Consider the following 23,857-nt stretch of genomic DNA (forward strand, 5'->3'; position numbering starts at 1 on the left):
CTGTGTGCTAAGGATGCTGCGTAGAGACCCAGACCCTGCTGTAAGAGAGCTTACAGTCCAGTGGGGACAGCAGTCTTCTAATTACTGATATAATAAATATGCCAGAGTAGAGGGTACTGCGGGAGCAGATAATTAAGGGAATGACTTCTGAGAAAGCAGTGACTTAACTAGAGTACTGGGGTCAGGACCTAGGTTGTTTTGAGCTGAGGAGTGAGTGGGATGTGAGCATAGTCAGCAAGTACACACAACTCCAAGGAGTTTGGCCAAGAAGGGGAAAGATAGAGTGGTTGCTGCAGATGGGTTTTTTGGGTAGTGAGGGTATTTTTTGGAAGATCTTTCTTGCCCCTTTTATCTGAATGTTGGAAATAATATATGACATTTATTATAACTGCTGCAATATAGGCTTTTAAAAGTGGAAGTTTTGTTGTTATTGCTTATATATTTAGAATTTTACTGACTCTCACCTTCAGTTTACCTCATTTCTTTTCACTTTAGACCTTTCTCTTTCATAAATTTGAACTTGGGAGTTCCAGATTTTAAGAAAATATCATATATAGGGGCATATGGGTGGCTCCGTCGGTTGAGCATCTGACTTCAGCTTAGGTCATGATTTCACCATTCGTGAGTTCAGGCCCCGCATCAGACTTGCTGCTGTCAGCACGGAGCCCGCTTCCAATCCTCCGGCTCCCTCTCTCTCTGCATCTCTCCTGCTTGGGCTCTCTCTCTCAAAAATAAAATAAACATTTAAAAATATGTGTATATTTTTTGAGGAACCTACACACTGTTTTCCAGAGTGGCTGCACCAGTTTGCATTCCCACCAACAGTGCAAGAGGGTTCCTGTTTCATATTTTAAAAAATAATAATAAAATAAAATAAAACAAAATACGATAAAAAATAAAAAACTAAAAAATATAATAAAATAAAATAAAAATGTGTTTATATATCATATTTGGATAGTTAGGATGTAGTTACAGTAAAGACACATTACTCTGTTAGATAAACAGATAGGCTTCTATTTGTTGAGGCCCTACTATGTGCTAAGCACAAATTAGACTATACACTCTTCTATCTCATTTGCACAGACATACGGCATTTTTCTTAACTTTCTCTAATAGTTTAAAATAAAGCATATAAAAAACACTTTCTCTTGGTCGTTAGAATATCAGTCTTTAATTTGTCCTTGTGGGAATGAAGTTAAAAATCTTTAAGTTGAAATTGTTATAAATGTTGATCCTACTTAACAGCTATACCCGTGAATATAATTCATCAATCATAGCCGGAGAAAGCAATTGTGCAGTTGTCTACAATTAACAGGACAAAAACAGTTGATGAATGTGCAGCTGAATTAAAGTACTCCCTAGGACAGACTGAAATTATAAACTGGATCATTTAAAGGAATCTAACAAAGGATCTTTATAATTAAAACAAAGCAAGGTTAATGGGATGTAAAATTGCCTATAATATCTTGGCAATAATAATTGGATTTTAAATTATTAAAATATGAATTGAACTATAAAGCAAATAAAGACTTTTTTAAATTATGGAATTTGAGTATCCTTTGAAATAAATTAATCATTTGCCTAAAATAAACGTTTATCACTCTTTTGAAAGCATTTAGGATATAATTAATTAGTATGCATACAAAGCAGTGTGTATTTGTAGTTAGTACCGAATTTAACATAGGATTCATAAGATTCCAATTTTATTTTGTTCTTTGGAATAGTGAAAAATATATAGCTTACATTTCTTTGGTTTTAAAAGGGAAAAGCATATTGCATCTAAGCATAATTCCTTAGTGATTATATAGCCCCAACTTGAATATCTTCTTTATTTTAACAACTGTTATTTAATAATTAAGCCAATAAGCTTTGGTTTATCTATTCGTTTTGTGTGTTTGATTTGGCAAAAAGTGTATTAAATAAAGAGTAACTTCCAAAACTGTAAGGTAAGAAACTTTTTTTCTTAGAGTTGAGATTCCGGTTTAATTTTGAACCAAGAATCCCTGAAAACTTCTGGAAAACAGAAGCTCCCCACCTAATCTAAACCTTTTTTCTTTACTACTCCATTATTCATTTTACACATGTGGTAAGTTATTAAATGTGCAAGTTTTGTAAATGAATGAGGTAAAAAAAAATCTTGTACTTTTACAAAATTAATTGTATAGATCTTAAACAGTATTGCTAATTTACAGACTTAGCTTTAGACATTGATTATAAATAAAATGTTATTTACCTAAAACTAAGATTAGCAAGTCCTATCTAATAATGGCTAGATTTCAAGGAATAAGAAAATATATTTCAGAATTTGGTTATCATAAATTTTATTTGAATTGCATTTTTAACTATGTTTAAAATATATCTGCGTGTGTGTGTGTATTGAGATTCTTTTTCTTTTATGAGGACGACTTTAAATATACTTCCCTCCTAGAGAGGATTATTTTAATTTTGGTGAGAGTTAAGTAATAATTCATAAAACACTTCTAATTTATATTATTTTTATTAAGACCAAAAAAAAAGGCAAGAGTGACAATTTTTTGGTATAGTCATTTATATATCTTATTTCCTGTTGTTTCGTATTTCTTCTAGAGACATTAATTTTTTTGTTGCTCTTCTTAGCTTACTTATTGCAGGCAAATGCCAGTCAAGATTCAGATGATCCATATCTTTATTAGAAAACTTGGATTCAGTTTCTATACCATTCTGATATAACTGGTTTCTATTTTTGACATAACTTGGCAACAGAGGAGCTGAGAATTGGCATTTATAGCTCGTATGTTGTTTAAATAAAAGATATGGGTAAAAGTGAGCTAACGTGTTGCCGGAGGGCCTGGGCTAACATGAAGGTGCAATGTGTATGGCCAGTCCAAGCATAAGCTAAAGGTGAGAAGTGAGGTGAAGGAATAGAATGAGCAATCCAGGTAAGACCAGAGTAGAGCCATGGCCTGGGCTATAGATTTTAGTCTAGAAGCTCTTCCTAAGGTGCTAGGGAAATAGAAGCATTAAGTATATAGGCTGATTATTTTTCATGTTAGTTACTATTGTAGAGACCAACGTTTGAAAAACCAGGATACTTCCTTTATAATATGACTATCTTAAAGAGTCACAGTCTGAGATAGAAGAGTAATAAGAAAAAGTCATTTGTTTATATTTGCATATATAAATGTTTACATATTTTTTTAAAAAAGCACTACTCCCATTTATGAATCAGACTTCAAAACAGTCCATTATTCAAGGTCTAGATTTTTTTCATTCCTAGCACAATGTAAGAAAAATAAGACTTAACTTACTTAAGAATAGATTGATGTTAAAATTGTTTAATATTTCTACCAAACATTTAAGGAAAAAAAATGATAAAATTAATTTCAAAGTCTTCCCAAAATAGAAGAGTAGGTAATGCTTTGCACTTCATTTTATGAGATTTCATCACCCTGATAACAATAACAATTACAAGTAATAAAATTATAGATCAATATCCACCATAAGCATAGGTACAATATTAATATTACCTTTAATAAAAGTTGGCAAATCAAATCCAGGAATACATGAAAAAGATGTATCATAAGCAAGAGGTATATATTCCAAACATGCAGAGTTGATTTAATATTCAAAAATATCTATGAATGAATTATACAATGTCAGCAGATTAAAAAAGAAAACATATGTATGGATATTTTAATATTCATAAGAAAAACATTTGAAAAATTCAACATATGTTCATAATAAAATTCTCAGTAAACTAGAAATCAAACTCCCTCAATGTAATAAGTGCTATCTATAGAAAATATACAGCTAACATCCTACGTAATGGTGAAAGACTAAATGCTTTCCCTCTAGATCAAAAACACTGCAAGGATGTTCTCACTCACTATTTCTATTCAATATTGGGCTGGAGGTCTTAGCCAGTTCAATTAGGCGAGTGGAACATTCTAAGATGTTTGAAAAAAGATAGTGTCATAAGTGAAATTAGCAAAGTCACATGATATGAGGTCAGTATTCAAAAATCAATTATAAAAAAAGGATTATAAATACATGCAGCATGCATAAAAAACCAAAAATCTATTACAATAACATTTAGTTATAATATATGTGAAATATTGGAAGCTTAAATAAAGCAAAACCATTATAATATTATCAAAAACATGAACTACTTATGGTTGTACTTAATAAAATTTGTGAAAGACCTGTGTGATAAAAACTACAAAATATTTCTGTAAAAAAATTAAAAATAAATAAATGCAGAAATATGTATTCATGAATCAGAGGGCCTAACGTGGTTAAGATCTTAGTCCTCCCCAAACTGGTCTATAGACTCAAACCTAATCAGAATTCCAGCAGGCTATTAACAAGATAGTTTTTAAATTTCGGTGAAAATACAAAGGACTAACAGTAGCCAACACAAATGAAAAATGAACAGAGTTGGATGACTGGTGTAAAGATAGAGAGATAGAGCAATGGAATGGAGGAAAGAAGATCTTACAGCTCAATAATAAAAAGACAAACTACCCAATACAAGTCAGACAAATGATTTGAACAGACACAGTAACAAAGAAGATATACAGATGGCCAATCAGCACGTGAAAAGATACTCCACATCATTATTCATTTGGGAAATTCAATTTTAAATACAGTGAGATAGCATTATGCACATACTGTAATCGATATAATTCAGTAGGTTGTCAATACTAAGCCTTGGTGAGAATGTGGAGCCCCTGGAACCTTGTACCTTGCTGGTGGGAGTGCAAAATGGCACATCCACTTGAAAAACAGTTTGTCAGTATCTTACAAGGTTAAACATCCACTTAACCATTTGACCCAATAATTCCAAACTTAGATATTTTCTTGAGAGAAATGAAAATATTGGTCCAAATTAAGACCTGTATGTGAATGTTCATAGCAGCTCTATTTATAATAGCCCAAGATGAAAATAACCCAAACGTCTATCACTAGATAAATGGATAAGCTACTATGTAATGTTATAGGGAATACTACTCAACAATAAAAGGTATAAGCCACAGATATGCGCCACATACATGGAACTTAAAAGTATTTTGTGAACCCAGAGGCAACTGCGTGACTCAGTTGTTTAAACGTCTGGTTCTTGATTTGGGGTCAGATCATGATCTCACACGTTCCTGGGATCGAGCACCACATGGGGCTCTGCGCCAACAGCGTGGAGCCTGCTCAGGATTCCCTTTCTGTCTCTCTCTCTCTCTCTCTCTCTCTCTCTCTCTCTCAATTAATAAATAAACATTTTTTAAGTATTTTGTGAAGCTAAAGAAGCCAGACAGAAAAAATATGCTATGTGGTTGCATTTATGGGCATTATGGAAAAAACAGAATTAGAGGGACAGAAAATAGTTCGATCCTTGCTATGGATGGCAGGAGAAAAGCACAAGGGAACATTTTGGGTGATGGAAATGTTGTGGTTGTAGCAGTGGCTACCTAAAATATGCATTTGTCAAAACTCATGAAATTGCATTTAACAAGAATTAACTTTATTATGTGTAAATTATACCTCAATAAACCTCACTTTAAAAAAAAAAAAAACAAAACTACAGTAGTGCTTCATTGCTTATAAAGTTCTGTAACATGACCTGAGAGGCTTTTACTTATCTGGCCTCCCTTGCCTTCCCACACTGACTCAAGCACACTCCATTCACTCCTAAAGCACCCCTATGTCACCTCATATTTCATTGTCCTTTACTACCAGGAAGAAGGCTCCCAGTAAATTATTGTTAAGTGAATGAATGCCTAACTCTGCATCCCACTCTCTGGAATGCCCTGGGAGAAGCCATACTAAGCTGATTATTTCCCAAACAAGTCAAACACAATTTGCCTGTTTGTGTGGCTTTGAGCAAGATACTTAATCTCTCTAAGCCTTAGTTTCTTCATCAGTGTAATGGGGCTAATTATGCTTGTCTAATAAGATATCAAATGAGGTAAGAATCAAATGAAATGATACCTATAATGCACTTAGCCTGGTATGTAATCAGTACTCAGTGTTCCTGACACATAATAGGGACTCAAGAAATTTATATTTCTTGAATTTCTTGAAATTTATTATTATTATTTATTTAAGTGACATTTGAGCTGGATTTTGAAGACTATGGACAGAGGAGGTTGAGGACACTAGAGTACCTTACACATCCCATCCAGAGCACTGATGGGTTTCTGTGTGTTCTCAATATGATAGTGTCACTACTCCCTCATTGACTAAATCACATTTTACACAGAACACTAATACGCACACAAGTGGAAGGATAGGGTGGTAATCATGACCTAGTCAGAGGCTTCCTAGTATATTGTATCACTAACCAGTGGAAACAGCAAAGATAAAAGCCAAATGTTACTTGTTCTCTCCCTTCTTTTCCAAAAGAAATATATTTTAGATTGCATCATTCTCTAGTTCTTAGAATTCATACTGGTAGACTCAACAATAAGAAGTTGTATTTTTAGCCAAGGGTAAAGCTTTTATTGGGACTTGTAATCATAGTATTTGGGACACTTTTGCAACCGTTTTCCCTTGGTAAAGGAACCATATCACTGAGGGCACACAGAACTTGGTAAATTAACCAGAGACTCTCCTGGAGTACACATTTTTTCCTGGCATCACTGTGGCCACTGGTGCTGTTATGCCTCATTTGCTTCCAGATTTTTCCCCCAAGTTGTCTTTATACACCATCAATCCATGTTTCTCTACTCCTGTTACTAGAAGTTAAGTAGAATAAAATGGCTTGAAGCAAGCCTTCTTTTCTTTTAGTCACTACTACATCTCTGATCTTGAGCTGGTTTTTCTCACTTCACCAAGTCCTGTTCCATTGCTTTTCAGCCTTGTATTCCCATTAGCATTGGCTGTCCTTCTCCTGGACATTATAACTTTGAGCCCTTTACTTGCAATCACAAATTTAAGCTAGGAGCTTGACTATTTGGCCCAGGGTTAACCCTAAAAGGAGGGAGTCTTCTGATCAGTATTTTTGAAACTATTTTCTTGGCCCTTAACAGTATATGAAAGTAATGGGTTGCTGTTGGCATTTTCAAAAATAGGAAATAGTAAATAATAGAAAAAATAATTGGGTATAGGTAAATATTGCTTGCTGAAGTGTTTGCTGTATGGGTGTATAGGGTTATGATATGAAGTGTATTTCTCATAGTTTACTTTGAGACACAGTTTAAAAGTCACGATTCTAAGCTGATTTCCTAGTTTATGTGTCTTAAAACAACTTCGACATGTTCTGCCCTGATAGCAATGTTTTCTAAATCCATATTAAACTATAGGGTGAGTAAAGTATACAAATCCTTCATAGTGGTATTAGCTGGTTTTGCATAGAAGAGTAAATAGCTAAGCAATTAGTCACTGAAGAGACTGGAAAGAAGAAAAGTAGGAGATTTGATAAAAATTGACCTTTGTGGCCTGTGAACAAATGGAAAGTTACTCTCTTTGTATGTGTACCATATAAGTTGACTTCCTTAATCTAGTGACGAAACTAGTATTAGAATACCTGGAGACTCCTCTTAAGAAGTGACCAACAATGTTGAATTAGTGTATACTCTTTGTAATCTTTCTAATAATATTGTTTCTGAGCTGGTTAATTCAGGGATAGACTTTGGGACTGTACAACTAAATGAAACTAACTAAGCAGGGCCATGCTCCCCACATAAAAAAAGAGAAATGAAGCTTGCTGAGAAATGAAATCCAGACTTTGCCATCTGCATGAACTCAGGACACTGCATGAACTCAGTGGTCCTCCTATGTCAATGTGCATTAGTATCACAGGGATGTTTATTAAACATACAGATGCTAGGGTCTCACCTCAGTCAGACCCGTGCAATCAGAATCTCTCCATGGGAGTTATCCCACCCTTTTTAATATGTTCTGCAAGTGATCAGATCTTCAGTATACACCAAAATTTGAGAACTGTTACACTTCATTCATTCATCTTACGAGCCATGTAAAATTATCACCATCTTTACCCATAACTGGAAACATAAATATGGTCATGAGCTAAGTCATTTTTTTTCTATCCTGTACTAAGAAGTATAATAACTGTTTAGGTTCATGGTAGATTATAATATATTTTTCTCCGAAAAAATTCCACTTTTATGTATTTGAAGTTATAGACATATGAAGTTGCAAATAGGTGATAAGAAAATAAATGCTTATCTGTGGATCCTTGTTTTCATCCAACACAATTACTTAATTCCCAAAGCTTTTTCGTAACAGTTAATTAGATGGAGGGTGGGGGCAGAGGTAGGTTTTCAACCAAGGTGAATTCCGTCTCCTCACCCCACTTTGTATCTTTAATGCCTCTCTCTCTTCATATCAAGTCCTTCGATATCAATCTCAAACTCCAAAATTATCCATTAGGCTTTATCTTCCTTCTCTCTAGTTCTCCCCAAGCAAACCCCAGTCCTCCAGTGAATCTGACACAAGTGTAGGTCTGATTATATTTTTATATAATAGGTTTTCATATATTAATTTGATCCAAAGTCATGAATAATTAGTAGATTTTATCCTCTGGGAAAGATTTAGTGTTTTAAGAGAATAACTTGATATTGTATGTAATTTTTTTTTCCTAACAGCAACATAAAGACAGAGATTTTTAAGTCTGTAAGTGTCTGTTTTCCACCTTTCCTTCTTTCGTTGCAATAGAAAGGCTCAGGATAGCCCACTCCAGAGACCCCCCCCACTGTACCCCAGCTTTCTAATCTTTGTATTATATCAGTATATAATTGAGTAAATTGGGTCTTGCTTAAAAAGAATTTAAAAAAGTTTGATTGAGTAGTACAACTCCTACTAATATTCCAAATTCCAAATCTAGATTCAAATATGCAGAATCTCTTTGAAAGTCCCACCACAGCCTGGTGTGGGGGTTCATAGACAAATGTCAAGATGTGCCATTGTTTTTCCTTCTAATGAACATAAAATAACCAGTATATCAACGTGTACCTTTTAGAAAAGTGCAGTACTCTTTGGCAGGGGTAGAGGTAGGGGATAATATATGTCAAACATTTTACAAATATTCTTTTACTTATGCTCCTAACAAATTTTCCCTCCTTAAAGGAAATGTACTTTTGGCTAATGCAGGAGAGTTGGAGTCAGAGATATACTTCTCAGGAACAACATGGTATTTATTCTACTATTTTCATTAAGTGAAGACTGTTGGCACTAAATTAAGAATCAGTAGAGGCCAAAGCTTGTAAACATTTTCCAAAAAAAAAAAAAAAAAGAAAAAAACAACATTAATTTTAGATTTAAAAATCAGATTATAATTTTTTTAAATAGTCTATTCAAAGACTATAGCACAGGAAGCAGTTGAACTTCTCTGACCCAGTCAGACTCCACCTTGCAGTGTCACCAGAATCTCCATGCCTTTCTCTTAAGATTTTGGCACCAAAGGGAATTCTGCTCCTATGCTGTGTGGCCACTCCACTTTCAATCAGTCTGTCTTCTTGGCTGAATAAAAATCTGATCTTACAGTTTGAGCCTGCGTTCTTTCCCACAGTTTATAGAATATCTGAAAGAGTACACCCTCATTTTCTAATCAGGAAACTGAAACACAGACACAAGGAAAATTCTTTGCGCAAATTCATAACGCTGACAAAAGGCGGAAGCTTAATATTAACTGCTTTTCCCCTCTTCACCTATAGATGATGGAAGACTAATTTTTTCTGACCTCTCATATTGCCTTTTCTGTTGACTTGTTTTCTTTCATCAAATTACAGAGATTATATTGGGGCACCTGGGTGGCTCAATTGGTTAAGCATCCAACTTCAGGTCATGGTCTTGCAGTTTGGTTTGTGAATTCGAGCCCCGCGTCAGGCTCTGTACTGACAGTTCAGAGCCTGGAGCCTCCTTCAGATTCTGTGTCTTCCTCTCTATCTGCCCCTCCCCCACTCAGACTCTGTCTCTCTCTCAAAAATAAATAAACATTGATTTTTTTTAATTATAGAGATTATATTTAAAATTCAGGATCTGTTCATCTCAAGTCAGAGACAAATAATTGAATTATAACAAATGGCCTAAAATTGGATTCTTCCTAGAATATCAGAACTTGCTCTTCTGATATCTATTCCATTTGGAATAGAATACTTTCTTTTGTCTCCTGACTTCTTTCCTGTATCCATGACAACTCTATCTGCTTTAGAATAGGAATAAATAGGATTGAACAAATTACGTTTTGTTCTGTTTCTTTTGGAAAGTAGACTCACATTAGAAGATGAAGACCACTTCATTCACTTCCTGTTTTGTATAGATACTTGAGAAAGAAAATATCCTGTAACAGATACTCCTAAATTATCCAATATTTTTTATTTACCTAATTTTATTTACATTGTGCTAAATGTACCATAGAATTTCCTGGTATTAAGAAACTACCTTAAATTAAATTAAAACTCTACATTAAAATTCTATTTCTTCTTTGCCCCTCCTTCTCATATAACATATTCATGTATTCATTCAGTCATTTATTCATCTAGCCATATATTACTGGTGAATCTATATTTCATAACAGGTACCTTGTCAATGCATGTTGGCTAGAGATGAATAAGCACTATACCTCATTTTATGAACATCCCAGTCTTGTTAAAAAGAAAAGAAAGAAAAAGAAACAAAACAATGTGATTAATATTATAATGACAGCATCGAGAAATTGGGAGGCCTCTTAGCTTTATTGGGTGCAAGGGTTGGTAGGGTTTACAGGAAGAGATGGCACTTACAAAGGTCCTGAACTATCATTAAAAGATACTATAAAGATTTTTTTTTAGACCATAGAATAAGTATGTTAAAGAGGCAGTAGACAAGATTAGAAAAGTATACAGTCATCTATATATAGTAAGCTTGACTATTATCTTGTCTATTATAAGTAGGCATTGAAAAAATTTAAGAATAGATAGCACTGATGGACAAATGGAAAATGTATTAGATAGATGGAAGATGGGGGGGGGCAGAAAAATGAGGGAGCCATTGTAATCCAAATGATAATGATTTATGTGAACTTAAGTAATGGCTTAAATTAAAGCAATGTTAGTGTATGAGTAAAACAGTTTAAAATATATTGAGGTAAAATCGACAAGACTTGGTGACTAGTTTACTGTGGGATGATCTTAAAGCCACATTTCAATGGATTGGAAAGTGAATAGGGGTGTTTAAGATTATTTCCTGTTGTGATGTTGATCTAGCTCCTAAGATCCAATATTTTGTGTTTGACACAATGTTGATATTTTTGGCCTACCTGCTAAATATAGTCAAATTTCAATGTTAAGCAACTTAAGACTTTGTTCCCTTGCTCAGAATGCTTCACTTTTTCCACACTATGTAAAACTTGTGGTGTAATTGTTCTTAATCTATAAAAAGGAGCATAGGAATTAAAACTCCCCAAAAGTCTACATTAATGTTGTCTAAGAAATATATAAATAATAAGTTGATTAATACCCAAGATTATACCATGATATCCTAAGGGAATATGTGTATCAGATGTGAAGAAAGAGTTACTTAATTTTCTTAAAATCTTTCATTTCAGGAGTCAGCCTCACATAACAAACCCAGACAGATTTGGGTTGTACATTGGTTCTGTTGCTGTAAGTTCCCTGGACTTAAACAAATTGCTTAACTTATTTAATTAATTATTTATTTTGGTGCTTTCAACTATAAAATGGGACTAATAATATATCCAACTCATGGTTGTTTGGGGATTACCCAAAATAGTATATGAAAAGAACCAAGCCTGTGTAAGGTGTTCAATAGAGTTCATTTCTTTCCTTGAAATTTTATTTTTGAGGGGGACATGTGTGGAGAAACCACATAGACAGTTCATATTCAGGAACAATATTGTGAAATAATAATTTTATACAAGAAGAGGAACTATGGGTTACTTAGTGATCTGAGGTTATGTTCTGCAAAGAATACTCACATCCTACATAGGGTGCACGCTTTGAAGCAACATGGGTCTTACAAGTGTTTTAGGAGTTCTCCAGTTCTGCTCCTCCTCCCTATAAACTGTTGTCTCAAAGAGCAGGAATGCTCTGGGAGCACATGCCTAAAGCAGTTGGTATTTTAAGCCTATGACAAGAAATTAAGTAGAGAATCTAGCCTGGAACATTCTGGATAAGCCAAGACCCATGAGAGGCTAATACGGTTCTAGTGACTCCTCCTTGATATCACCAGGAATTAAAGGAAGCACTTACCCAAGATAGGTCTGTTGAATTCCCACTCATTAAGACTAGAAGTGAGATTTAAAAAAAGGTCACTAAGTGTATGAGAATGAAAACTACTGTATATGAGAATTAACAAGGAAAAAACAACAAACTTGCTATTTAGTTTATACAAAATTAAGTGAGGTTCAATCTGCCCCGTTCTGATTGAACTTGACAATTGAGCAAGAAAAAAATGATAATTCATTTCATTAATGAGCAGTGCAAGTAAAGAATGGCAATCTTGAGAATAGCACTGTTGTTAAAAATCTAAGTGAAAGGGGCACCTGAGCATCTCAGTAAGTTAAACATCCTGTTTGGGTCAAGATCTCGAGGTTCATGAGTTCAAGCTCCACATAGGGCTCTGCACGGACAGTGCAGAGTTGCATGGGATTCTCTGTCCCTACCTCTCTCTGACCCTCCCCCACAGCACAAGCTCTTGCTCTCAAAAATAAATACAGTAAAATCTTGGTTTGCAAGCATAATTCATTCTGGAAACAGGCGTGTAATCCAAAGCACTCATATATCAAAGTAAATTTCCCCATAAGAAATAATGGGAACTCAGATGATTCATTCCACAACCCAAAAATATTCATATAGAAATGATTACAATACTGTAATATAATATAAAATAATAAAGAAAATACAAAATATAAAGAAAAAATAAAACATTAACTCGCCCGAAAATCTTTGTGACTGGTGTGAGAAAGAGAGAGGAGGGTTATTGTGTAGGGCGACTTTCGCTATCACTGATGGAATCACTGCTGTCTGTTGGCTCAATGGAATCTTTTTCTGCATAGGGCCATTGTATACACTCACACAGATGTTTACCACAGTACAGTTTTAATAAACTCTTGTGATATACTGTATTTAATGTAACTGGCAATAAGGCAACAGAGGAAAGCGTCTATATCTGCAGGCAGCCTGACCTGGAATGAAGCAAAGCATTCTAAGCTTACTCTTATATGGAGCACCAAGATCTGTCCCTAGATGTTTTGAAGTGACAAAAACTACACTAGTGCCGATTGTGGGCACCTTCCAACATTCTGAATAATCACTGATTTCTGCCAAACACCATGGCCTGAGACCGAGCATCTGAGCACGGGACATGATTACCCACAATCCCTCAGTGAGAGAGGAAGAGAGAGAGGTAGAGAAGAACCATTGGTTCAGTTATGATCATGTGACAGTTGGCATCACCTACTACTTGTATTGCAAGACATCACTCATTTATCAAGTTAAAATTTATTAGAAATGTTTGCTCATCTTGCGGAACACTTGTAGAACAAGTTACTCGCAATCCAAGGATTTACTCTAAATAAACATTTTTTTAAAAACTAGGTAGAGAAAAACTGGACCAATGAATGAATGTGAGTGTTAGAACTGAATTTAGAAACAATTTTTAATGTTTATTTATTTGAGAGAGAGAGAGTTGCAGCACGAGCGGGGGAGGGGCAAAGAGAGAGGGAGACACAGAATCTGAAGCAGGCTCCAAGCCATCAGCACAGATCACGATGCGAGGCTTAAACCCACAAACTGCAAGATCGTGACCTGAGCCAAAGTCAGACGTTCAACCAAATGAGCCACCCAGGCACCCCATTAGAACTAAATTTTAAAAGGACAATGGTAAAAGAACAGACATTAATTTGTAAGTTTGCCCTTTAAGAAAAACCGGAAAGACTTGAGTTAACTTCAAATATCCTATGATTATTTTTAACACAGTAATTGCTTACTGCAAAAGAAAAGAATGTAAAAAGACCTAATCACTGTTCATAATTGGAAAAATGAAAAGAATTAATGTTAGAATGCCCACAATGGAGGAGAGCACCAGTAAACACAGAGGTTTTACTTCAAAAAATATTGTTGGTTAATGAAGATGCAATGCAAATATAAAATTAGAATTATTTTTTTTAATTATGATCTGAAGCAAAGAACTTAACTTTTCTGAGCCTTGGTTTCTTATGTTTAAAAATGAAAATAATATGTATCTCCAAGGTTTCTTGTGAGAATTGAGTATTATGTGTAAATTACCTATTTTATTACCTAGCTCTCAATAAGTGGTTTGGTGACAGCTGTTATGATCAATATCTTCTTCCTCCTCCTCGTCTTCTCCTCCTTCTCCTCCTTCTTCTCTTCCTTCGTCATCATCATCATCATGATCGTCATGTGGCTTAAACAAACAACCATTTTTTAATCTCTCATTGTTCTCATTGACTGGGCTTAGCTAAGCTGTTCCTTTGCACCACTCTGTGGAGCTGTCTGGTACTGTAATCACTTGGGAGGCTGGCTCTGGGCTGGGAGTTCAACTAGGCCTGGGAGCCTAATGTCCTCTCTTCTCTTCCTTGAGGCTCTCCACGTAATATGAGCTTCACTCAGCATTGCAGCAGATTCTACAAGACAGGTTTCCAAGAAAGAAAGGCAAAAGCTTCAAGGCATCTTATACCCTAGGCTCAGAAGTTACAACACTTCATTTCTGCTATATTCTGTTGGTCACAGGAAGTCACCAGGCACATCTAGGGGAGCAGAAACTCTTCATTTTTAAAGAATTATTTTTAAATGTTTATTTACTTTGAGAGAGAGAGGGAAGTTGAAAATCCCAAGCAGGCTCCATGCTGTTAGTGCAGAGCCTGATGCCAGGCTGGATCTCATGAACTGAAACCATGAGGTCATGACCTGAGCTGAAATCAAGAGTTGAGTGCTTAACCAACTGAGCCACCCAGATGCCCCAACATTGCTCTTTTCGACGGAGCAATAACAGTATCACACTGCAAAAGAGTATGTGGGATGGGAGATATTGTTGCAACCATCTTTGGAAATAAGCTTGCTCCATGCTATCAAATAAGTATGAAGAGGCTCCCTGTGCGCTCCCACTTAAGGAAGGATCTTCAGTTATATTGCTAAGTGAGAAAAGCCAGGTATAGAAAAGACTGTGTAATATACTAATATTGGTGTAAGGATGTGGAAAAGAACATTTGTATTTTCTTATGTATTTTTAAAAGCCTCTGAAAACATATGCAAGAAACTGTCAACAGCAAGTGCCTGATGAGGTTGGAAATCAGGTCAAGAGGTAATATCGTGAGAGGCTTTTCACTATATGTCTTAAACTTTTTGAAAACAATTTGAATATTCAAATAACTTTGTTAAAAAGTTGAGTGCATAGGTTTCCTAATATATGATTATCTAGCTTTTGTGTGAAAGTTTACTTCCAAGATAGTGAAGTCTATTGTTTTAACCATTTCCTTCAAAGATAGGGCATTCTGTTGTTTTAACCATTTAAAATACTAATAAAAACCTTGATTTTTTTTTTTGCATTAACTAATTTTATTGAATTAATTGAATCATTCATTCACAAGATACACTATTGAACAGAGGCATTGTTGTAACAGTTTTATGGTACATTTCTATATTTCAAATGTCTTTGAATTATAATTTTGACTATGTTAATTTCATAATGTAACTAAATTTTATGCATAATTAATATTTCAAATACTGAAATTTTATTATTAAAAATTAGATTAACCAAAGATATTAGGAATAATAATTGCAAAGGTATCTTCCTTTTTAGATTACTATGCCACGCTATGAAGGACCATATAGTTCGTGTCGCAAATGAAGCTGAGTTTATTTTGAACAGACAGAGAGCTGAGGATGTACATAAACATGCAGAGTTTGAGGTAAGGTTTTGGTGGCAGATTAAATTCTGCTTCTCTGTTATAAGTCAGCTGTCTCTGATGGTAACTTACATAAGTTTTTTTTATAGGAAAATTTCATTCAAATAATTTTGGTTCTTTTTTTTTAAAGCTTTAGTAAATACCAAACACAGAGCACTAATTTTCATCTCATTTACAACATGGAGAGATCCCTCTTACCTTGTGCCTAACCCTTTAGTAGACTGAAGTTTTTCTAAAGTACTCTCAAAGGCAAATAAAATTTTAGAATGCAATTACCTTAGTAATTTTTAAACTAGCAGAGTTTATACACTACTAAATGTGGGTTTAACAAGTGGTTATATAAAAATACTCAATTTTTCCATGTATTCAGTAATTTATTATTTATCAATGTATCCATCTTTAGAGTGGCCAAAGATCATTGCAGTTCATATTTTATTGTTACAATTGATATTTTATTGACAATTGAAGGATTGCTATTATATGATATGCTTGCAGATCTATACGTATATCTGGGAATATATAATTTAAATTAAATATGTAATTTTATAATATATAAATATATAAATTTAAATATATAATTTAAAAATCCTCACAAGTCCCGTGACTAAAGAAAAACTTAAGTATCATTTCTATTTTATATGAAAAAACTAAAGTATGTTGAAATACTGTATATTCCATACTAACAGGTTTTATATACAAATATTATTTTTATATTTCTAGCATGTCAAATTATTTACCATTATTTGAATTTCCTCCATTCAGTATCCTGATTTCAGTGTTTTAAATTACAGCAATTACTTCATTCAATTTGCAAAACAAACTTGGTTTCAGAAATAATCAGGTGACTTGGTATTTGGCTTAGGTTGAACTGCCATTGGCCTTGAAAATAATAAATAACCATCCATTTATTTTCCTGATGCCACATGTGAACAAGTGTGGCATGGCTAGAAATCAGAGCCCAAGATTTCAGTTTTGATGAGGTTTTTATCTCGGTAAACCAGCTCTCTTAGTCATGCGCGTTGATGCCCTAGGTCTAGTAATCTCTGACCTCGCTGGCTGAAAAGCATGAGACAGAGAAATAGCTGTTGTCACTTCCATACTCTTAACCTCTGCTTCATTTGTCAGATGAGACAGCACACACTTGTCATGTGAGATCGCAACAACCTTATTTTGAAAAAAAAATACCAAATATTTTAAACTTTGATCAAAGTACGTGGACAATTGAGTGTATATCAAAGTGAAGCTTCATATCTTTTTAACAATAAATACCATTGGGTATTTATCAGGGGGTCCTGTTGTAATCTGGATGTCAAGAAAATTCTGAGTTATCTGTTCTTTGACAAATATGTTTAGATATAAGATATGTCAGGACTTTAAACAAAATAAGAATATTCAATTAAGTATTGACTTCCGTTAGTAAATAAGATTTAGAAAATTAACTGAATTCCCTGCAAGGTGAATTTTGAGTCATTCATATTTCTAGTAAGAAAATCTAGATGCTTTGTGGGGATATAAGAAGATCAATATTTGTCATGTGAAAACATTTAAAATAGATTCTCAAGCAGCTAGGTATCAGTAACAAGCTTTAACACATATTTAACGAAGGTGAAAATTAAGCTGAAGGCAGTGTTTCTCAGCCTTTTTTTCATTATTGCCCCCTAAGCAAGCCTTTTAGACCATTTTCACTCTAATCACCCCCTCTCCATAAAATTTTGTATCTACTAATATGCTGTATATCTGTTTATGTACTATATACACATCTGTGCTTTACCCATAAAAAGAATACAATTTTTTCACACACACACCCCCCTCGCAATACCACTTTTCACCCCTGGGGATGAGATCATTCCTATTGAGAATGCATGGCTAAGAGTGATAAGAGGCCATGAAGTGGATGTGAAGACTCAGTGTTTTTTAGAATTATGTAAACATAAAATAAAATACTACTGTAAATCAAATTGGAGAGTATTATCCTTGTTATTTAATGGATTATACTGTTTTTTTAACTAAAATGTTTGTTCTTTTTAGGTTAGAGCTGTCTTACTAAATGCATTGATGTGTGTGTGTGTGTGTGTGTTTCACCATTTACCACTTTTAAGTTATAAAAAATTTCACAAAAGCCATGGCATTTTACTAGGCCTTTTTGGGGGAATTTCTCTCTCTCCCATATAAGCTTGTATTTAACAGATAAAGTATATTTAATTTGAGATGGGTACCTCACAGTTAAGTTTTTTTTTAGTTAACCATTGTAATTGTTAAGGAAGAAAAATGAAAATTTAATTTTGCTCTCCAATGAGCTAATGAAATATTAACCTCATTATGGAGGCAGATCATTGTACTAATTGGTGATTCCCTGTACAAAAAGATAAATTGGAAAATGAATTAATCCTCCTTAGATTACTGTAGGGTTATTTCTCTGAAAGAGATAACTTGTGGTAGTAGTGGATAGAATAGACAGACTGAAGGGATATGTTCAAATGCCTTCCTTGAAACACATTTTTACATGGTAAAGATGAATGTGAGCCAATTATATGTATTTTTTTTAGACGTGAGACTTTTTTTCTTCTAGTTATAAGACTCATATTACATACTTGGTAATGTTAAAATTTACAGTGAATCCACCCGATATAAAAATCACTATACAAAAAAAATCACACTCATAATTAAAGAGATGTTCATCTTCATCATCATATTGAACCTTTTTGATACACAGTGGGATTGATTAGCTTTGTTGCTAATGCCAGTGAGCATGAATACAGTAGCCGACAGAACAACTGATTATTAGGAAAGATAAGAATAAGATAGTTGTTATCCTGAGAACCTTTGAACACATTAAATACTAGGATTGGGAAAGATTGTAGAGAAAAGCTTACCTTATTATTTTACAAATATGAAACTGAGTATGATGATGAAATAAAACAATTTTCATAAAGTGTGAAATAAAATGCAAGCCTAAATTCCTAAATCATTGCTTTTCCTTGTACATCGCATTGCCATTTATGAGATGGAAATATTAATTAAATGGCAAGTTTTGGATCTCTATATAACTATCAGGAATGTAATTCTTTATTTTAAGTGCAGTATATACTATATTGGTTAAAATAATAATTAGAATTACATTTTTAATAAACCATTATTCTAAAATGTTTTCTTTTTAATGTATTAGCAACAGACTCAGAATTTTGGGAGCCTTAAATGTCATTAATTGCTTTATATAACATCATCCAAATTATCTTCCATATACTTTATGTATAAACACATAGGACACATTTTTACCAATTTAAACAGTAATTATAATGACTATATTCTTTAGAATAAATTTTCACAAGATTGGATTATCTGAGTTTTTAAAATTGAATTATTACCCTTTAACTGAAGGTTAGATAATATTCCTTACTTAGCCATAGCAGAAGTTATGCATTGTTAAACATTATGCACTGTTTGTATGTTTTTATAGTCTCAGTGTGCCCAGTATGCTGCTGATAGAAGAGAGGAAGAAAAGATGTGTGACCATCTTATAAGTGCCGCTAAACATCGAGATCACGTTACGGCAAACCAACTGAAACAGAAGATCCTCAATATTCTCACAAACAAGCATGGCGCTTGGGGAGCAGTTTCTCATAGGTGAGTAATAACAGATTACAAGTAAATAATAATTCACAAGTTATTTATAATAGAAGTTTTAAAAACGTCTATAAACTTTAAAATTATCTAGAAAATATGATTTAAAGCATAAAAAATTGCTTGAATTTTTCCCTGATATTTTTAGTAATTCCTCTTTAGAATCCTTTGGAAGAAAAGCTAAACTTTTAACCGAAGCTCCAGTGGAAGTTATTTCTAATTTAATAATAATACGCAAAATCATAAAAAAATTAGGCAAGTATTTTAGACTACTGTCTCTTACATGAGGATGTGTGTTAATTCTAAGAAGTGGCTCTTTTTTTCATGTTTCAAGAGTCAACTCTTCCTACTTATTAAATTTATATCATTCTGAATTTTTCTTATAAACAGGTAATAATATAAACATTTACTGTGGAGAGTTAATACGTCCTTTTTAGAAATTTTTTTCCGTATTTTTCTATTCAGTCTTTCTTGCGATGGATTTTCATTGCAGATTAGGAGATTTGTGATATTATAGTGTAAGTAAAACCAAAATTGGTTGTTTATGGATTACAGATGTTCTCCTTGCTAAAGTGTTGTGGTGTAAAATTATTTTCTTTATTTTCTCTATACAATGAAGTTTTCTAGAAAAATAATAATGAAGCAGATCACTATATTTAGATTGCTAATGTTCTTCATTTTTATATCTTCGTTTTATTTGTTCCCATTAATTGCTTTTAAGTGTTTAGCAGAGTTTAGGGGTTGGCTAATTGTGGACAGGACACTACTAAGAAGAATTCTGATAGAAGCAATTCTATTAGTTAGGGAAGAACATCTAGAATATGACGAGGATAGTGTTTGATCATCTGACCTGGTATTTCAAGTGTAAGATAGATTTAGTAAATCTTTTTTTTATTTTTTTATTTTTTAATGTTTTTTTATTTTTGAGAGAGAGAGAGAGAGAGAGAGAGAGAGAGAGAGAGAGAGACATAGTGTGAGTGGGGGAGGGGCAGAGAGAGGTAGACACAGAATCTGAAGCAGGCTCCAGGCTCTGAGCTGTCAGCACCGAGCCTGATGCGGGGCTCGAACCTGCGAACCGTGGGATTGTGACCTGAGCCGAAGTCAGACACCCAACTGGCTGAGCCACCCAGGAGCCCCACCCTAGTAAATCTTTATTATTTTTGCATTTAAGGTAATACTAAGAACCTTACATGAATTATTTCATTAAACCTTCATAACATCTCTACTTAGATTGATACTCAAACGTTTTCCATATTACATTGAGAAAACTGAAGCTTTCAGAGGTTACATAAAACTTACATAGTATCACACAGCTTATACAAAAAGAAAAAATTGTTCCAGTCAGGGTTCTCCAGAGAAACACAGAAACAGAACCAATGGGATATATGTGAGACACAGAGATATACGTATAGGTATAGGTATAGGTGTAGGTGTAGGTGTAGTTAGATATAGATATAGATATAGATATAGATATAGATATAGATATAGATATAGATATAGATATACAGATTTATTTTAAAGAATTGGCTCACATGATTGTCAAGGCTGGTAAATCTGAAATAACGTATTCCAGTCACTGCGGCTTTCTCCTATTTTTTTAGGCTTTTGGGACATGCTTACTCTACTTAGAATGCTTTTTCCCAAACATTCTATGCAGCTAGCTCTCCTACTTTCTTCCAGTTTTAATTCAAATGGTACTTTCTCAAAGGAGCCTTCTGTAGCCACTCTGTCTAAAATTCTACTTCTTCCCCCAACTATTTTATATTGTATTTTTCTGCTTTATTTTTCCTTTCCAACATTTATTTCTATCTTACGTATTATATCCTTTACTTATTTGCCACTTGTATTGTTTTGTGTCCCACCAGCATCCAATTCCATAATGGAAGGGATTTTCTCTCTTTTGTCCACAGTAATATACCTAGCACCTAGAATAATGCCTGATACATGTAGATGTTAAATAAATATCCATTGACTAAGTTAATAAATGAATACTTAATGTATACCCTTTTTTACAGTGATACTGGGGATGAGTAGAAAAATAAATTAGTCTATTGTCTGGGACAATTTTATATTTTAAATGAAATTATTTTATTAAATGACAAAATGTACTTATCCTTGCATAAAACCAAAGTTCAATTCATCTGGGAATTAGGATGAACAATTCCTGTATCATTGGGTTATTTTAATGGTAAAATAAAACATGCAAAATACTTAACACGATGTCTAACACAGAGTAGACTTCTCATATTTGTTAGTCTCTCTTCTTTTTTGGTAGCTCTTTGAAAAAAACTTTAAAAAGACTTATTTTTTTAGAGCAGTTTTAGGTTTACAACAGAGATCTCCCTTATATCCTCTCCCAACACACATATGTACCCTCCCCCATAATCAAGGTCATTCATCCAAATTGTACATTTGTTACCAAGAATGAACCTACATTGACACATCATAATCACCCAGTCCATAGTCTACCTAAGGGTTCACTCTTGGCGTTGTATATTCTGTGGCTCAGGACAAATATGTGATGACATATATCCATCATTTTAATATCATACATAGTATTAAATTTTATTTATTTATTTATTTATTTATTTATTTTTTACATTTATTTATTTTTGAGAGACAGAGCATGAGCAGGGGAGGGGCAGAAAGAGAGGGAGACACAGAATCAGAAGCAGGCTCCAGGCTCCAAGCTGTCAGCACAGAGCCCAACGCGGGGCTCAAACCCACAAACCGTGAGATCAAGACCTGAGCCAAAGTCAGACACTCAACCTACTAAGCCATCCAGGCACCCCCATACATAGTATTTTAACTGCCCTAAAAATTCTGTGTTCTGCCTATTCACCTCTCTTTTCCCCATCCCTGGCAACCACTACTTTTTTTTAAATTTTATCCATAGTTTTGCCTTCTCCAGAATGTCATATAGTTGAAATCATACAGTATGTAACCTTTTCAGACTGAATTCTTTTACTTAGTTACATGCAATTAAGGTTCCTCCATGTCCTTTCATGGCTTGATGGCTCATTTTCTTTTAGCACTGCATAGTATTCCATTGTCTGGATGTATTTATCCATTCACCCAGTGTATTTATCCATTCACCTACTAAAGAGCATCTTGTTTGTTTCCAAGTTTTGGCGGCTGTAAATAAAGCTGCTGTAAACATCCATGTACAGGTTTTTGTGTAGGCATTGGTTTTCAGCTCCTTTGGGTAAATACCAAAAAGCATGATGCTGGATGGTATGGTAAGAGTATGTTTAGTTTTACAAGAAACCACCGGAGTATCTTCAAAGTGGCTACAACATTTTGCATTCTCAGCACCAATATATAAGAATTGCTATTGTTCTCCCTCCTTGCCAGCATTAGGTATTGTCAGAATTCCCGATTTTGGCCATTCAAATAGGTATATAGTGGTATCTCGTTTTGATATGCATATTCCTGATGAAACATGATGTGGAACATCATTTCATGTGCTTATTTTCCATTTGTACATCTTTGGTGAGGTGTCTGTTAAGGACTTTGGCCCATTTTTTAATAAGGTTGTTTGTTTTCTTATTATTGAGTTCTAAGAATTCTTTGTATATTTTGCATAACAGTCCTCTATCAGATGTGTTTTTTGCAAATATTTTCTCTCAGTCTGTGGCTTATTTTTTCATTGTCTTGATAGTGTCTTTTGTAGTGCAGAAGTTTTTAATTTTAACGAAGTCCAGTTTCTGTTATGTCTTCCATGGATAGTATCTTTGATGTTGTACCTAAAAAGGCACCACCAAAAAGTAATAATAATAATAATAATAATAATAATAATAATAATAATAAATTTTAACAAGGCACCAACAGTACCAAACATCATCTAGGTTTCGATGTCATCTTCTAGGAGTTTTATGGTTTTACATTTTACAGTTAGGTCTGTGATCCATTTTTAGCTAATTTTTTTTGAAGTGTGTTAAGTTTGTAGTCTATTTGTGGGCACTTTGTTCCACTGACCTACTTGTTCTTTCACCAATGCCTTATTGTCTTGGCTAGTGTAGCTTTTAGTATTTACATAAACTAATTTGTTCTTCTCCTTCCAACTTAAAAATTACTTCTTAAAGTAATTTCCCATGCCACTTAATCACCCTCTAACTTGCAATATATAGCTCTAATCTATTGATTTTATTCATATAATGAACAGATAGCTCTTATTAGCATGGTGAGAAACAAAGTAGAATAACTCCCTCCCTCGCTTAGTTCATAGAAGTCCAATAGAAGAGACATATTACACGAACCCAATGATTATAGAAATAAAAGATGTAAAGGCAAACTTTGGCAATTACTAGGAAAGAAAAGTACAGGGTGCTCTGAAAGAGAGAGTATATACAGCAAAGGATCTTCATTTTAGATTCA

General features: G+C 33.9%; 1 protein-coding gene across 7 annotated transcripts in view; it reads left to right on the plus strand.

Annotated features, from left to right (window-relative positions):
- Window positions 1-23,857, plus strand: part of NBEA (neurobeachin) — a 691,423-nt gene that overhangs the window by 355,893 nt on the left and 311,673 nt on the right. For all 7 annotated transcript variants that reach the window (XM_047078787.1, XM_047078803.1, XM_047078809.1 and 4 more), the window contains 2 exons: window positions 15,754-15,862; window positions 19,317-19,483. In XM_047078787.1, coding sequence (XP_046934743.1) covers window positions 15,754-15,862; window positions 19,317-19,483 — 276 coding nt within the window. The remainder of the gene's footprint in view (window positions 1-15,753; window positions 15,863-19,316; window positions 19,484-23,857) is intronic.

Source organism: Lynx rufus, unplaced genomic scaffold (assembly GCF_022079265.1).
Source record: "Lynx rufus isolate CCGP_SWC_20201006 ecotype Redwood Valley unplaced genomic scaffold, mLynRuf1.p SCAF_1, whole genome shotgun sequence".
NCBI classification, from domain to species: domain Eukaryota; kingdom Metazoa; phylum Chordata; class Mammalia; order Carnivora; family Felidae; genus Lynx; species Lynx rufus.